The sequence below is a fragment of the Hippocampus bargibanti genome, linkage group LG07 (assembly GCF_051943395.1).
Source record: "Hippocampus bargibanti isolate YZ-2025 linkage group LG07, ASM5194339v1, whole genome shotgun sequence".
NCBI classification, from domain to species: domain Eukaryota; kingdom Metazoa; phylum Chordata; class Actinopteri; order Syngnathiformes; family Syngnathidae; genus Hippocampus; species Hippocampus bargibanti.
In genome coordinates, this window is record NC_142740.1 from 25,797,850 (window position 1) to 25,814,444 (window position 16,595).

A 16,595-nucleotide genomic window follows, 5' to 3' on the forward strand; every position below is an offset into this window, starting at 1 on the left:
CCTCCTCCGCCGGCCCCTCGAGTGGCGTCTGGAACAAACAGAACATTGAAGGGGTCAGATTTAATCCTTTGCCCCCTTTTCTTTTGTGTGCAGATTAGAGACTAAGGAGGATTTAGAGGAGCCTGGATTCTCTTGTTAAGAGACGCTGTTCTCCACTTAACCTGCAATTTACCTGTCACTTAAGTCGCGCCACAGCCATCATGCAACACCTTCCGTATGTTGGGGGGGGGAGCTTTTCTTTTTAGCTTGTTTACAATGCTGAGGAGAGGTGTTGTGTTCGCTTGAGCCATGGAAAATCCGGATTATGGAGGTCAGAGCGGTATACACCTCAAACTAAAATCAAGTGTCAAAAAACACTTCTGAGGGAGAACATGAACCATAGAAGGCAAAACAAACATAGCGACGAGGCTGCAGTAAAAAGTTAAAGGACAACCGACGCCTCCGGACATGTTGTGTCCATAATTTGTAATATCACTTCAAATGACTTCTACAGAGCGTATTTTACAAAGATTCCACGGCATATAGCTATATTTTACGTTTTAAGACTGGCGCTGAATATTCAGGAAGTTTTGTTTTCGAGTTGGTGACGATTCCAGACGTGACGTCACTGAAGGAACGCCCCTGACCGAGAAAGCGACACACAATGCATTTTGGGTATTTTGTTTGGCCTGAAAACTTCGTGTTGATGGCGAAATTAGAAGGAAAACACATAAATAACGCCATGGTGAATCGTTGTGTGTTGCACCAAGACTACTATTTGATAGTAGTTGACACAAATTCCCAGCAGACAAATCAGCCTATTTCCAACGTAGCTTGGGCGCCATCTTGTGCATTTTCTGCGACGCTACATTGAAGTCCAGACGCCTCAAAATGATCCGAAAGTACTTCTTTCATCGATTGCAAACATTTATGCTTTCCTCTTCAGAACTATTTGAATCATACTCATAACTGGATGAGTGACAAGAAAGCATCTTCTCCGAATCTGAAGCCATTGTTTTGATTCTAGAGAAAGGCGAAGACGTCCTGGCGCGATGTCACGAACAAGGGGGCGGGATCTTCTGAAACGGAAACGTTCTGAGGTCATTTTGAAGTTGTTTTGGGACACTCTAACTCATTTTAATTGGTGTTTTTCATTTGACTAAAAATATCAGCCTGCGTGTTTTGGGTATTTTAGATGCTATAAAACGTTTTTCTGATGTCAGTTAGGAAACAAAAAAATGGTGTAGGTTGTCCTTTAAATGACCATTTTTATTTATTTTCTATTTTTTATATCATGCATAATTCTCATTTATTTTACAATAATTTAATTGTAATGTGTATTTGTGTCATATTTTGATCATTTCTTTTATGCTTTATAAAATGTTTATGTCTGAATTTTGGGATGCCTTGGAACAGATTAGGGCTTTTACATGGAAAACATGTCTCTGTTCACAAAATTGTCTACTCAAGAGATTTCTTCCAGACCAATTAACTCATTCACAGCCATTCACGAATTGAAAATATGACGTCGAGCACCATTCGCGAATTAGTTCAGGTTTTGTTTTTTTTCATGCTTGGCTGCCGATAAAGTGCTGGTCAACCCTCTGGCAATGACTTTTCCCTTTCACAGCGTTTCACTTTATCCACGTTAGCACTTTGGTCCAGCTTCAGCTGTTGTTAAAGCGCTATATAAACCAATATGTGTGTATCGAATTGTATTTTGGACAGCCGCCCTCATTTCAAGCTCATATAACTTCAGACCAAAATAATTTAGGAATTAAGTCTTCTTTTTCCTGATGAAAGAAGAGAGTCGAAGATATCTTGCGCTGCATTGAATGTTTATGCTGTCCTAAAACTCAATATTCTGTGGGTCCTGGAATTTGAGTGACAATGACGAAAACCCTGGCACTGGAGTGGACACATTTTTGCACGTCTGGCAGTGAATTAGTTATTTTTTTACATCATGCACAATTTTTATTTATTTTGCAATGATTTAATTGCAACGTGTATTTGTGACATATTTTCATCCATTGTTTATGCTTTAGAAAAATAGAACGGATTAGGGCTTTTACATGGAAAACATGTCTCTGCTTATAAAACTTTCTAGCCAAGAGATTTCTTCTAGAACCAATTAATTTTGTAAATCGAAGTACCGCTTTGTTTCATTCCCTCAAAAGTAACATAACATGATAAAATGTCTACTGTGGTGACCGCTGTCCCTAAAAGGGTTAAAGAAGTTTGCCGTCACTTATGCTTTATTTTTAGAATATCATCTCCTCTCTATCCAAAATCCCTGGAGACCCTCCCCCCGTCCTGACTTTGATTGCACAACTACCTGCATGTCAAAAAGAAAATGTCCCCGATGGGCTCAGGCTGGGAAAATTCCTCAACTTAAAACCCATTAGCGAACTATCAGCCTGGCCATAATACAGTCGAACCACCTCATTTACCCAAGTGTCAAACGCTGTCAGGAACCAAGGGCCTGGAGACGCTACTCGAGTGGGTCAGCTTGGAGGCATCACACAGACACACACACACACACACACACACACACACACACACACACACACACACACACGCACACACACACACGCACACGCACACACACACACACGCACACGCACACACACACACACACACACACGCACGCATGCCGTCATCATCAAAACCAGAAAAGGACGGTCAAATACATCGGCGGGTGGGGGCGGGGGGGTATTTACTTATACTATAAACATTAGTTGTCATCAAGCAGTCATTAAAGAAGCATTGGTTGTTTTTGAAAGGAAACTGAGATGTGGGGACTGGTGGACAAGTAGTGGTCAGGACATGGCTATTCCAGCTCTCCCGTTGCGATGGCTATAAAATTGACTTTAGTGCACAAAAAACATAAACATGGTGAACCCCCCCCTGTCAGATTTCAATTGGTACAGTCTTGCTGTCTCATCTATACAGTGTATGTCTCAAACGTAACATGTAGAGTGCAATTTGAAAACTACTTGTGCTGCTTTAGTTCCGTGTCACTTCAGGGTTGAATTTGGTCCATCATATGAAATAATTATTTAAAAAAAGAAAATAAATTAACTCATTCACTACCAGACGTGCAAAAATGTGTTCACTTCAGTACCGGGGTTTTTGTCATTGTGACTCGAATTCCAGGACCCACAGAATATTGAGTTTTAGGACTACATAAACATTCAATACAGCGTTAGAAACCTTAGACTCTCTTCTTTCATCAGAAAAAAAGAGTTAATTCTTAAGTTATATGGGTATATAGTTATATGAGCTGGAAATTGGGGCAGCTTTCCAAAATACAATGCAATACATATATATTGGTTTATATAGCGCTATAACAACAGCTCAAGCGATAACAAAGCGCTAATATGGACAAAAGGAAAATGCTGACCCCTTGTGGAAAATGAAAAAAAAAACCATTGCCAGAAGCCATGGCCAGCGCTTTATCGGCACCCAAGCATGAAAATAAACAAAACCCGAACAAATTCGGGAATGGTGCTTTATGTCATATTTTCAATTCGTCAATCAATTTGTGAATGGCAGTGAATGAGTTAATGAAATGTAAAAATAACCAGTTTTGTCACATATTTTGGAGGGGTGTATTCTTCCCAGAGGATAACTAATATATGTCAGTGAGGATTGTTATATTATGTTTGCTATACACATTTACACAAAAAAAACTCGATCAATAAATACATTTACTTGAATGTGGGGGAAGGGTGGGTGAGAGTACGTATGTCCACTACCTCTCCTTGGATCCCCCAGCCTACCTTTATGTGAAAATGATATGGTAAATATGGAAAGGGGCCCCAAAGGCACAAAAGGGCCGGCCCCCTCTTTAGGAGTGGATAATTGACTCCTTTTTCCTGCTTTATAATTCATTGCTTGCATATGCCAGCTAATACATCAGAGGAAAAAGTGCCCTGGCCCCTCATCTCTCTTGACACACACACACACACACACACACACACACACACACACACACACACACACACACACACACACACACACACACACACTCGACTACATCTCCATGCATTAAATGACAAATGGGGGCACTTCCAGATCCATGAATGAATTATGTCTTCTAAATACCTTGAGCAGAGGCAACTGTCACTCGGCTAATCTGGGACAAAATATGACCATCTCGACGTTACAAAGGCCTGCAAGAGAATGAGGCGAGAAATGAACGCACATTAACACCGAACGTCTGATTCAGCGTGGCTGGGCATTTGCACATTTATCAAGAGATGGAAATACAACCGCACACACGTACACACAAGCGCGTGCGGGCTTCCCGTCTGTCATTTTAATGCGGGCCCTGGCATTGAAATAGATGAGGATTATTCCAGCAGGACAGAGATATCATTTGTTTTACAACAGCAGAGTCAGCACTCATAACAGTCATTCGGGAATTAGAAAGAAAAGGCCCTTTGCAAAGTGAAAAGGAGCATCAGATAATGAATGAGACGAGACGTTAAACGCTCGCTCGCCAAAAGCACCGGCGTCGAGGGAGAAAGTCCCCCAAAAAAGACCTAATGAATTAGGGCCCGAAAATTGACCATGGTGAGGCCCTTGATGTTTCTGTAAAAATTATTACTTTTCTATGCAATTAATCACATTTTTTTAAGACCTAATCATGAATAAGACCTCTCCAAACTTTGTACAGATGCTTGATATATTAAACTTCTCCTACATGATTTTTTTTTTTTAAAAAGGAAAGGAAAACATCCGTAGTGCGTCTTGCAAATATTTAACGCCCTTCCCTTCGATCCAGGAATTTTTGACCTTGATGAATTTTAGTCATCAATTTTTAAGCGTAATAAGAACACTAAGAATACACAGCAGATAGCCCCAAAGTAATACAGAAGTACTTCAACCTCAAAATGAGAAAATGGGGAACCATTTTTGCAAATGATGAATTGTTTCTTTTGTTTTTTTTTAATAATCTATCCAAATTTGTGAATGCCAAATTTGCTGAAGACAGGCAAGAGGCCATGATGCATTCAAGATCCGCTTCAATGATAGGCTAAATTTATAGTCATTGTGGTTTATTCAATCGACAACGAATGTACCAATTTCCACTAAGTCAGTCTTTTAATTGAATTTCAAAATACAGTAAAGTCTCGTTATATCGATATTCTCGGGAGTCGGAAAAAATATGGATATAACCGGACTATCGATACATCCGATCCTGCGGGCATGTAATTTTCTCCTTCAGTTCATAGAAATAGTATCGTAATAAGCAGTACTATCGATATAACGAGACTTTACTGTATATTTTCAGTACTTGGGTTTTTGCCACCGTTTTTTAGACTTTTATATCCACTCTTAAATCTACATTGGGTCCAAATGTACTTCACTTTCAATATACGGTAGTGCCCAAAATGGCGACCTTTTTTTTCAATCCAAAACACTGGGTGAAAATAATTAATCGATTCTGCTTACAATCAACAGCTATCTTGTGAGTGGGTAGGAAAACAAACAGACATTTTTGTGGGTCGGTAAACGAAAAGTACATTCCTCTCAAACATTGCACGCAAATCTTTCGAAATCTGATTTAGTGAGCACTTATTCACAAGTATGGTACAGCAAAAAGCTGATTAGACAGCACGATTGTAGGATTGTCCAGGTGCGCCTTGAACTGCCCACACACAACACAGGTCACTGTATCATGGATTGTTTTGTGACAATTTTAACGTACTATACAACAAGTTCGACCCAAATGCAGATAAACACAATCGAGAAAGCTTGCCTGAATGAATGGTCTACGATTGTTCCTCTCCATACAGATGAAGAGCAGTCCGGGCTAGCTCATCAGTGCACCGTCGAAATGACCAGACTGCTCTCTAGTGGCGGAAGTGAGCACCCCTAAAAACGGAATACAGAAACAGAAAAAGTAAATAAATAAATAAATAAATAAATAAATAATGCAAATAAATAATGCCATTCATAAACGTCTTTCAAAAATCTCAAGGACACTTCACAGTCCTTGGATACATTCCAACCATACGCGACAGCGTTCACTCAACCAGGAAGTAACTCAAATATAAAATGGTCATCGGCACAATACCATTCAAATAAAGTAAAACTACTCACCATTTAAATTAACACAACAAAAAAGGATGTTTTAAACATGACTATCCACTCTTTTGAGGGGGAATTCCTAATCCAGGCACCCCAAATTCTAAATTTAATTTGAACCTCGGAACTCCCCTAAATCTTACATGAACCCTAACTCCTCCCCCAACCTCTAAATCTGTACTACGAACCCTCCTGATACTTTTTTTTTACAGGTGAGAAGCCTGCACATCATTGGGGTGATAAAATTACATACAACCACAGACATAATGAATCAAGAATCTTGTTTTATTGAAGAGAACACCAGTAGAAACATCCTGCGCACTTTCTGCATTCAATTTCAACTGTAATAGAAATGCAACGGCGGAGGCCGGAGCCCCCTCATATATTTTCTCCTTTCCTGCCACTTGGATTAATGGTACAAACAAACGAACAGAACTGCAGTCGATGTTTGATTTTTGCTTGTGAACAAAGTTCTCTTTGTTTTGCTTCATCTGGTTGATCAATTCATCACAGTCACATAAAGTAAATCCCCTTTAATACCAATGCGGACTCCTGTAAATTCATTCATCACTGTGAACAATACATATGGATATGTTCTCAAAAAGAGAACATCTCACATTTTAAGTTACCGGACGTAAATGTGGAAGCATCGGGTTAGAAAAACAAACAAAAATAACCTTGGCTTGTGCAAAGCGGGGTTGCGCGTTGACTGCGCTTAAGACAAATCAAAATTCACAATATGTAATATATAATATAAACGATACTGTAAATGCTGTCAAACTTCTAAAGTACATTCGTGCTGCGGGTAACATGTACTCTATGTGAAAGTTTAGTGACAAAATTATATATATAAATACACACACACATTATATATATATATATATTATATATATATATGCATACATATATGACTTGTTTCTTCAGCTTGAAAAAATAAAAATCACATCATATATATATATACATACACGTATATATATATATATATATATATATATATACACGTATATACACACATATATATATATATACATATATATTGTATATTCATATATATATATATAAATATATATATACATATACATATATATATATATATATATATATATATATATACATATATATATATATATATATATATATGTATATACGGGTATATATATATATATATACACACATACATATATATATATATATATATATACATATATATACATACACGTGTATATATATATACACATACACGTGTATATATATATATACACATACACGTATATATATATATATATATATACATATATGACTTGTTTCTTCACAGTTTGAAAAAAAAAAAATAAAAATCACACTTGACCTTAGTTCACATCCATCTTTCCGTTCGCACAGCATGACAAGCATAAAAACCGAAACAAATTGTTAAAAAAATAGACATATTTGTGTAAGCATGCGATCATAAAGAAATCTCACAAAGCAAGGTGACGACAATAAATATTAATATTAAAAAGAAAAACTGATTTAAAGAATGTTGGTTTCTTATAATAAAAAAAGAGGGAGGAATAAAAAAAAATCCCCAAGTTTCCCCAAGACTCCTAAGAGGAAGTGCTACTTTTGCTGCAGGTGATAAGACAATTGTCAAAAAGCTTTCTGGAGACCATTTATCAGTCGCAATAGGCATGCCAATCATACGCAAACACGCACGCACTCACACAAGGTGAAAGACAGGACAGATTGAAAAAAAAAAGGGAAAAAAACGTGGCCGTAAAACAGGATGGCAAGCGGCTCATTTTCAAGTCGACAGCTCAGCCGTGCCGTCTCGGCCGCGCAGGGCGTTGGACTGCGCCCTCCTGCGAGCCAGTCTGGAGTTGGACGGTGGAGAGAGCCTCATGGAGCAAATGAGGACGGGACACACCTCATCCACTTCGTCGTCCTTTTGCTGCTGTTCGTCGTGCTGCGACAGCTGCCGGTGGAAGGCGATGGCTTCGGCCGCAAACTGGCTCAGGTCTTTGGTGCTGCTGTTCCTATGATGTTGAGGTACAAAATGCTCCACAGATGTTTTTTTTTTTACTTAAAGGACAACCGACACCCTTTTTTTGTTTCCTAACTGACATCAGAAAAACGTTTTATAGCATCTAAAGCACCCAAAACACACAGGCTGATATTTTTAGTCAAATACAAAAAAAATAAATAAATAAATATGACTTAAAGTCTCCCAAAACTACTTCAAAATGACCCCGGAAGTTTCAGAAGGTCCCGCCCCCTTGTTTGTGACGTCACGCCAGGACGTCTTGCCTTGCTCTAGAATCAAAACAATGGCTTCAGATTCAGAGAAGATGCTTTCTTGTTACTCATCCAGTTATGAATATGATTCAAATAGTTCTGAAGAGGAACACATAAATGTTTGCATTCGATTAGCGAAGTCCTTCCGTATCAATTCGAGCCGTCTGGACTCCAATGTAGCGTCCCAGAAAATGCACAAGATGGCGCCCAAGCTCCATTGGAAATGGGCTGATTTGTCTGCTGGGAATTTGTGTCAACTAGTGTTGGTTTCAAATTCAACTAGTATCAAATAGTAGTCTTGGTGCAACACACAACGATTCACCATCGCGTTATTTATGTGTTTGCCATCAACACGGATTAACACGAAGTTTTCAGACCAAACAAAGTACCCAAAATGCATTGTGTGTCGCTTTCTCAGTCAGGGGCGTTCCTGACATGACATCACGTTAGGAATCGTCACCAACTCGAAAACAAGACTTCCTGAATATTCAGCGCGAGTGTTAAAACGTCAAATATAGCTATATGCCTTGGAATCTTTGTAAAATGCGCTCAGTAGAAGTCATTTGAAGTGATTTTACAAATTATGGACACAACTTGTCCGTAGGTGTCGGTTGTCCTTTAAGTGTTTAACATAAATAATGATTTTTAACGCTCATGTTCCACTCATTTGAATCTATTTCAGTGGTTTTATGAAGTTCCGTCTTACCTCTGCAGGGCATGAGGTGTCAGAAGACCTCTCTCCGGTGCATTCTGTGTAGGAGGGAGGTAAAGCAATGTGAAATACAAGTCTATAATTATTTACTAAGCCCCCCCCCCCCAAAAAAAAAAAAAAAAAAAAAACATGTAACAATTATTTTAAAATAAAAAATACAAATAATTCAATAGGCAAATAAATACATTGTAAATAAACAAATAAATATAAACCACTAAACAGACTAATAACAAAAATAAAATAATAACAACAATAATAATAATAATATACATATACATACCCCCTGAACCCATGGGTGCTTGAGGACCTGAGCAGCACTGAGGCGCAGAGTGGCATCTCGTACCAGCAACTTGCTGATAAGATCCTTGGCGCCATCTGTGATGTGAGCCCAGTCCTTGTCCGGAAACTCATATTTGCCCTGCTGGATGCTCTCAAACAGGTGACTCTGCGGGCGGTACATTTGTATTTGGTCCATGTTGACCCTTTTTTTCCAGCTGTCTGGACCAGCGTGTATGTATTGCATAGTATTTTGGGCAGCCGCCCTGATTTCGGGCTCATGTGGCTCCAGATCCATATAATTTAGGAATTAACTAGCTGCTATCTAGCTAGCTACCTAGCTGGCGATCTAACTATCTATTTGCTATCTCGCTAGCTGGCTAGCTATCTATTAGCACTCACAAATGAAATGTATTATTGTTATTATTATCTAGCCACTTTATTATCTAGCTAGTTATTGGCTATCTATTAGCTAGCTAACTAGCTTTTTATCTATTTGAGTTATTCCGGATTGAGTGAAGGGTGGCGCGTGAGGCTGCCGCTGCTCACCCACAGAAAAACTTATCCTGTGACTGTAAAGTGATCTTGAGAGTTTTGAAAGGCGCTTATAAATTAAATGTATCATTATCATTGTCACGTTACATGGTGTCTTCATTAAACATGCGTCACACATTCTAGAACAGAGGTGATATTTTCAGCAAGCTAGCTTAATGTTCCTACTCTGATTATGTCCTTTTTTTGTTTACATATGTGAGTGTCGCTTGATGGGAGTGCAAACCTGCATAAAAATGGCATAGAACGGAAGTGAATGCTGTACACTTGTGATTCATGTGTATATAGCACATCATAAAATATTTATAACTCGACGGACAGTGTTTTAAATGTTATTTTCACAATGCTGAGTTAAACCAGTAAACCGGGGATAAAAAAAGGTATTTCTTGACAAAAACATTTAAATATGAATTTGGCAACTCTACTGACAATATGTGGATGTGTCATGTTAGAGGCCACATCATTCTCATGAGTGTACCTGACACGTGCGGCATGTTTCCCCCCGGTCCCACCCACAGTCGCTGCCGCAGTAGCCCGTGAAGGGGGGGCTGCCGCTTAACAGGATGTAGAGAATGACACCGAGGCTCCACAAGTCACAACGTTTGTCATAGAAGGACGCCTCGTCAGTGAATACCTCCACCACTTCCGGAGCCATGTATTCTGCTGAGCCACACTACAAAAAAAAAAAAAAATAAATAAATAAAATAAAATAAATAAAAAGAGAGAAAGAGAAAATTACTGAAAGTTTGTAATATTTTAGTGACAAGCAAAAGATGCTCTGCTAGTGTTTCATAGGTTCATTGTAGCTTCCGAATATTTAATTGTCTTCTGGCATTTAATTGTGCTGCCTGCCACCACAACAGCATCACAAATGAGCAAAGAGGCACTTTTATAATAATAATAAATATTAATAATATTAATAAATAATAATAATAATAATAATAATAATGACAATAAAAACAACAACAAAAATAATAAAAGTAAAAATAAAAACAACGACAAAAATAATAATAACAATAAAAATAATTACAACAATAATAATAATGAGAAAAAATAATAATAACAATAATAACGATAAAAAAATAATAATAACAACAACAATAATAATAATAATAAAAATAAAAATAATTACAATAAAAACAACAACAAAAATAACAGTAAAAGTAAAAATAAAAACAACAACAAAAATAATAACAACAACAACAATAATAATAATAATAATAATAATAATAATAATAATAATAATAATAATAATAATAATAATAATAAATAAGAAGAAAAAATAATAATAACAACAATAATAATAATAATATCATTTATAAGCGCCTTTCAAAACTCTCAAGGACACTTTACAGTCACGGGATATTTTTTTCTGCGGGTGAGCAGCGGTAGCCACACGCGCCAGCGTTCACTCAACCCGGAAGTAACATAAAGTAAAAAAACATTCATTCTTCAGCACTTTCTGTACCCTCTTTGTGACATGAAGCAGTTCATCTATAAAATGTTTAGATCAATGAAGTGAGATTGGATAATTTCCTGTGGTACATTTGATCATCTCTCATGGTCCACAAATGTGTCATAAAACAGTCTTACCGGCGTGGTAAGTTCTGGAGTGGTTATGGGTATGCAAGCGCTGCTGAGCTGAACGCCGCTTCCCAGGTCAAAGTCGCAGATCTTTACCGGTGACACCTGAAGAGAGACAGACGAAGGGTTCCTGAAGGTTAAGAAAAAAAGTTGCTGAAATGATCTTCTGAATGGTTGACAACATGGTTGTCAAACTTGCTCCGGGGGCCAAAGCAGGCCCGATATCTTATTTTGTATGGTCCGCAAAAGAAAATTGTCTTTGTTAACCCATTTACGCCGAGCGTGTTCATATGAACACGGATAAATTCATTTTCAAATGCATTAATGTTCTTTCTTGCCACATTTATTATTGTTAACAATATACAATTATATTATTGTTAATTACATACTCCGTTTGAACCTGTAAGATACTGTTTTGATTTTATTTAGATTTTTCAAAAATGAATATATGTGTGTTCCTATGAACACGCCCGGCGTAAATGAGTTAACTAGCAAGATTATTTTTAACATTTAGAAGAAAACATGAAATTGCTATATGTAATAAATAGCGTTGAGATTTTCCAATAACTCTCCGATTGCAAAACTGAACAAACTCTAAAAGTAGACCAAATTTTAACTCATTCACCGCTAGATGATCTGCAAAAATGTGTCCACTCCACTGCCAGGGTTTTTGTCATTTTCACTTAAATTGCAGGACCAACATAAGTTTTAGGACCCCAAAATGGCCTGCGACAAAAATAAGCTTGACACCATTGGTCTACATAGCCAAATAAAGCCTTTTTAGGATCTATTTTCAAGTAAGCAGCACTTTACAGCTGTGGCCAATCACATTATTATTATATATATTATTTGTATTTATTTTTTGAGGTAAAGCTTTTATTAAAACATTAAAATCAAGGCCTTTTCCAAAATTTCAAGCACTGATTTGCAGCCCGGCTTACTTGATCTGTGTGTTCACAAAGGACGTTATCCAGTTTGAGATCCCTGTGAGCAATTCCTGTCAAGACAACGGACTGTTACCATGACAACTAGTTTTATCAGATGGATGCGGGTAGATTAGACAAGAAGGTGTCTTTACCCTTTATGTGTAGAAAGTCAAGAGCTTGGGCGATGTCACGGACCACCTTGCTCGCCTCCAGCTCATCAAAGTGCTTCTGGTTCTGGATGTGCGTAAGAATGGACCCTTGGGAGATAAAACGAACACATTGCGTTAAGTGTTTGTCGCAGCACGTGCAGACAAAATGGCTGCCGTTCTTTTCGCTCACCTCCTCTCAACTTCTCAAACACCAAATAAAAGTAGGCGTCATCTTCAAAAAACTCAATCAGTTCCAGGATGTTCCTGAGTGATAGAGAATAGACAGAAAATAAGTTATCATATTTAAAAGTTTCATGCAACACAAGGCCCGCAATGGAAGCACAGAAAATCGGGGATCAATCTGAGGCGAACAGACACAGCCTGTTAAACTTTCATCTTCATGTAGGAGATATGGCCTTGGAGTGATTTATGACTATGACTCCTTCACAGGAAGAGGTCATTAGCCAGGTTGCAAATCTATCAGTTCACGGAAAGACAATCCATTAAAATGTCTATGTTCTGTTGTTTTATAGTTGTTGGTCCTTGGGACATCCAAGGCTGTGGTATTCAAATTAAGAAGACTATGTTTTACTAATGTATCACTTAAAGGACAACCGACGTCTCTGGAGAAGTTGTGTCCATAATTTGTAAAATGGCTTCAAATGACTTTTACTGAGCGTATTTTAATAAGATTCCACCACATATAGCTATATTTTACGTTTTAAGACTCGTGCTGAATATTCCGGAAGTCTTGTTTTTGAGTTGGTGACGAGTGCGTACGTGACGTCACTGAAGGAACACCCATGACCGAAAAAAGGACACATTCTAGCAGTACTTCCATCATGTCAACGCTTGTTTGGTCTGAAAACCTCGTGTTGCGCCAGAAGAGGGCGTCCAAGCTCCATATAAAGGAATTTATCAGCCTGTGGAAATGCAATACACTGTCATGTCTACAAGAGGTCGCCATTTTCTGCCTCTTTTCCGGGACGCTACATTGCAGTCCAAATGCCACAACATGACATGGAATAAATTATTTAATCGATTGCAAACATGTATGCTTTCCTCTTCAGAACTATTTGAATCATATTCATAACTGGATGTGTAACAAGAAAGCATATTCTCCGAATCTTAAGACATTGTTTTGATTCTCCAGCGATGCAAGACGTCTTGGCGTGACGTCACGAACTGGGGGCGGGACTTTCTGAAAATGCCCAATTCGCAGCTCAATTTTTTTGCAGATTTTGGACACTTTAAGTCATTTTTATTGGTGTTTTGCATTTGAATAAAAATATCATACTGCGTGTTTTGGGTATTTTAGATGCTATAAGACGTTTTTATGATGTCAGGAAACAAAAAAGTGACGTCGGTTGTCCTTTAAATTTGATTATACTCCCAATAAATAGCTTGGTAGAGGACGTCGGTCATGAATGGCTGTGTCCCCTGCCGGCAGTAAAAGACAAATCTTCCTGTGTTCGAGCCTTTGTTCACAGTGTCCGACCGAACATCTCTGACACTAAGTCAAAAGATCACCGATTTAGTTTCAGTCGACGTCATTTGCAATAACTTCCTGGAATTGGACATTGATTCATTCCTTCACCTGTTTCCTTGACACTGGTAAAGTGTCTCCACTTCTCGGAAGACTCGGCGGCGGCTGTGACCCGCACTCTTTTCGATGATCTGTATGACATAAGTAACATTTCATTGCAATGTTATGCAAGTAGTTTTCTTGGAGACACTATCAGGCTTGAAAGATTTCATCCCATGTCAAAATGTCTCACGTTGCCCTTTGATACAAACTCATTTTAAATGTCACCTTTACTGCATATTCCTGCCCGTTCTGCAAGCTGACACATCCTTGGACTTTGGCAAAAGCTCCCTTGCCAAGCAGCTCATCCGTCAACTTATAAAGGTCTAAAAACAGACACATATGAATTCCATGAATGATTACAATAAATACATATGGCAATGAGTCATATTAAAATTCTGCCAAAATTACCATCAAAAGTGCCAGTGGAGCTATTTGTGGCTCTTGATCTTTTCTTCTTCTTTCGCTTGGCAGCATCTGGGATGTTCAAAGGCTTGCTTTTCTCAACTTCTGATGGGACACGTGAGGACAACAACACATAAAGACGTTTGAAAACATGTCCGCCACACTGCGCAATAGGGCTGTCGTACCTGCAGGGACTTGAGCGATGTGCTGCCTGTCATCTGAAACAATCCCATTCTGCTGCTGCTGCTGTTCCCCATAACACTGCCCTACTTGGCCCTGAGTCAGGGAGTTGCCCTGGAACACACAGGAAATGTGCAAGAGTGGTGTAAAATCAAGTGCTGATTCTGCCGAGAAAGGAGAAGAGAAAGTGCATGGGCTTTCACTTTAATTTTACACTCTTGGTTGACTTATTTCCAAGTGGAAAATGTCACAATTTGATTTCATAAAAAAAAACTACATTCAACTTTAGAGAGTGGACTGTAATAAAACTACAGTAAAGTCTCGTTATATCGATATTCAAGGGAGTCCGAAAAAATATCGATATAACCGGGACTATCGATATATCCGACCCTGTTTGCATGTAATTTTCTCTGCGCGTGCATAGAAATAGTATCGATATAACCGGGACTATCGATATAACCGGGACTATCGATATATCCGATATCGATATAACGAGACTTTACTGTATTTATTACACAGCCACTCGAAGGCAACCTGCCAGAGCAGTAGCTTGCGGTTCGTCTCCAATATGCCAACCATATCAGCTATTATCACAAATATCTACAAATCCAGCCAAAGTACATGACTCACTGAGATTGATAAAACGTCTGTATGTAAAGTCAGATAAGGCTGACAAGTCAGGACAGTGATAAGCGGATGTTTCATATCAACGAGGTGAGAGATCATACCTGGAGCAAATACTGGAAGACATGCAACTCCGTCATCACGCTGTGCCTCACCATAGCGGCTAACTGAGAGAACATTACAAATATTTAGTTGACCTGCTATGGCCCGCATCAGATGAAATTTACTAAAACAGAACAAGATTAGATGTCAGTCAAGAACTTGAGGTCACACGTCAACCAGTGCCTCAAAGAGGGATTGGTTCTTTTGTTGCACGTAAACAATTCTTCAGTCGGAACCACTTTTGAACGATACTTTAGTGTCACTTCAAGTCATTAAACTAAGCGCTAAAAATGGTGTATTGCTGTAAACTAATAATTAATGTTATGTAAGTAGTATATTATGTATCCATTTCATTTTGCCTATTAACCATCTAAATCGCTTTGTCAGACTCTGGGAGAAACCTTTCATGAATAAATGGCCTTTGGAGAATATATCAGTGTGAAATTCACAAGCGAGCCAACATTCGCACATCCAAACCAGATCCTGACGTCATTGATAGTCACGGCATCAACAGGTCCAAATGTCAACACTGATATTTGACCATGGTTGCAGTAAATTTTCTTCTGAACACTCGGTTGGTAAAATAAAATGGCTATTTATTAAATCAAAAAACACACACTAAACGACGTTGTGTTTTTCAGAGTTAGCTTGGTCGTTAGCCTAGCACAAAACTGTAAAAACCCCGTCCGGCTGCTACTCACGTCGTCCCGACGTATTTTTAAAATAATCCCAGTGCCGTACAAACGACATATTAGACATAAAGCTGTCCGGTTACCTGAACATACTGCGAACTGGCCAAATTCCGCTTCGAGAAATGACATAAAATCACATCGTTAGTCGAAAGCCATCCAACCAGTTCCCCACTGACTAAACCAGCGGGCAATCGCACGAAAAGATATCACCACGCCCACCTTCTCATATTCTCTTTTCCAATTGGTTGTATAAGAAGACGTCGCTATGACGTTTTCAGCACAACGCCGCGCCAGAGGGAATGTTTTTATGGTTGTAAATTTATTTTTTCTTCTTTATGCTTCTCACAGCTAGTCATTTTACTGCCAGTGGTGAATCACACATTAAACAAAAGTTGAATGAGAATAAATAAAAAATATTACTTTATAATTATGAATACTGCTGACAAGTTTTGAGAACGTAAT

General features: G+C 38.4%; 2 protein-coding genes across 2 annotated transcripts in view; both read right to left on the reverse strand.

Annotated features, from left to right (window-relative positions):
* Nucleotides 1-4,162, reverse strand: part of dmbx1b (diencephalon/mesencephalon homeobox 1b) — a 53,008-nt gene extending 48,846 nt beyond the window's left edge. The window contains exon 1 of the mRNA XM_089001567.1: nucleotides 4,087-4,162. The gene's annotated coding sequence lies outside the window, so the exon portion shown is untranslated. The remainder of the gene's footprint in view (nucleotides 1-4,086) is intronic.
* A 3,219-nt stretch (nucleotides 4,163-7,381) lies between these two features.
* Nucleotides 7,382-16,329, reverse strand: mknk1 (MAPK interacting serine/threonine kinase 1). Its single transcript, XM_089001528.1, has 14 exons — nucleotides 16,217-16,329; nucleotides 15,444-15,506; nucleotides 14,721-14,829; nucleotides 14,542-14,640; nucleotides 14,359-14,456; nucleotides 14,143-14,222; nucleotides 12,736-12,809; nucleotides 12,549-12,653; nucleotides 12,412-12,467; nucleotides 11,480-11,575; nucleotides 10,365-10,559; nucleotides 9,339-9,503; nucleotides 9,053-9,096; nucleotides 7,382-8,087 (listed from the first exon to the last, which is right to left on the reverse strand). Exons 2-14 carry the CDS (start codon nucleotides 15,495-15,497, stop codon nucleotides 7,856-7,858), a joined length of 1,407 nt encoding a protein of 468 aa, XP_088857654.1. The 5' UTR covers nucleotides 15,498-15,506; nucleotides 16,217-16,329; the 3' UTR covers nucleotides 7,382-7,855.
* Nucleotides 16,330-16,595: the final 266 nt, after the last annotated feature.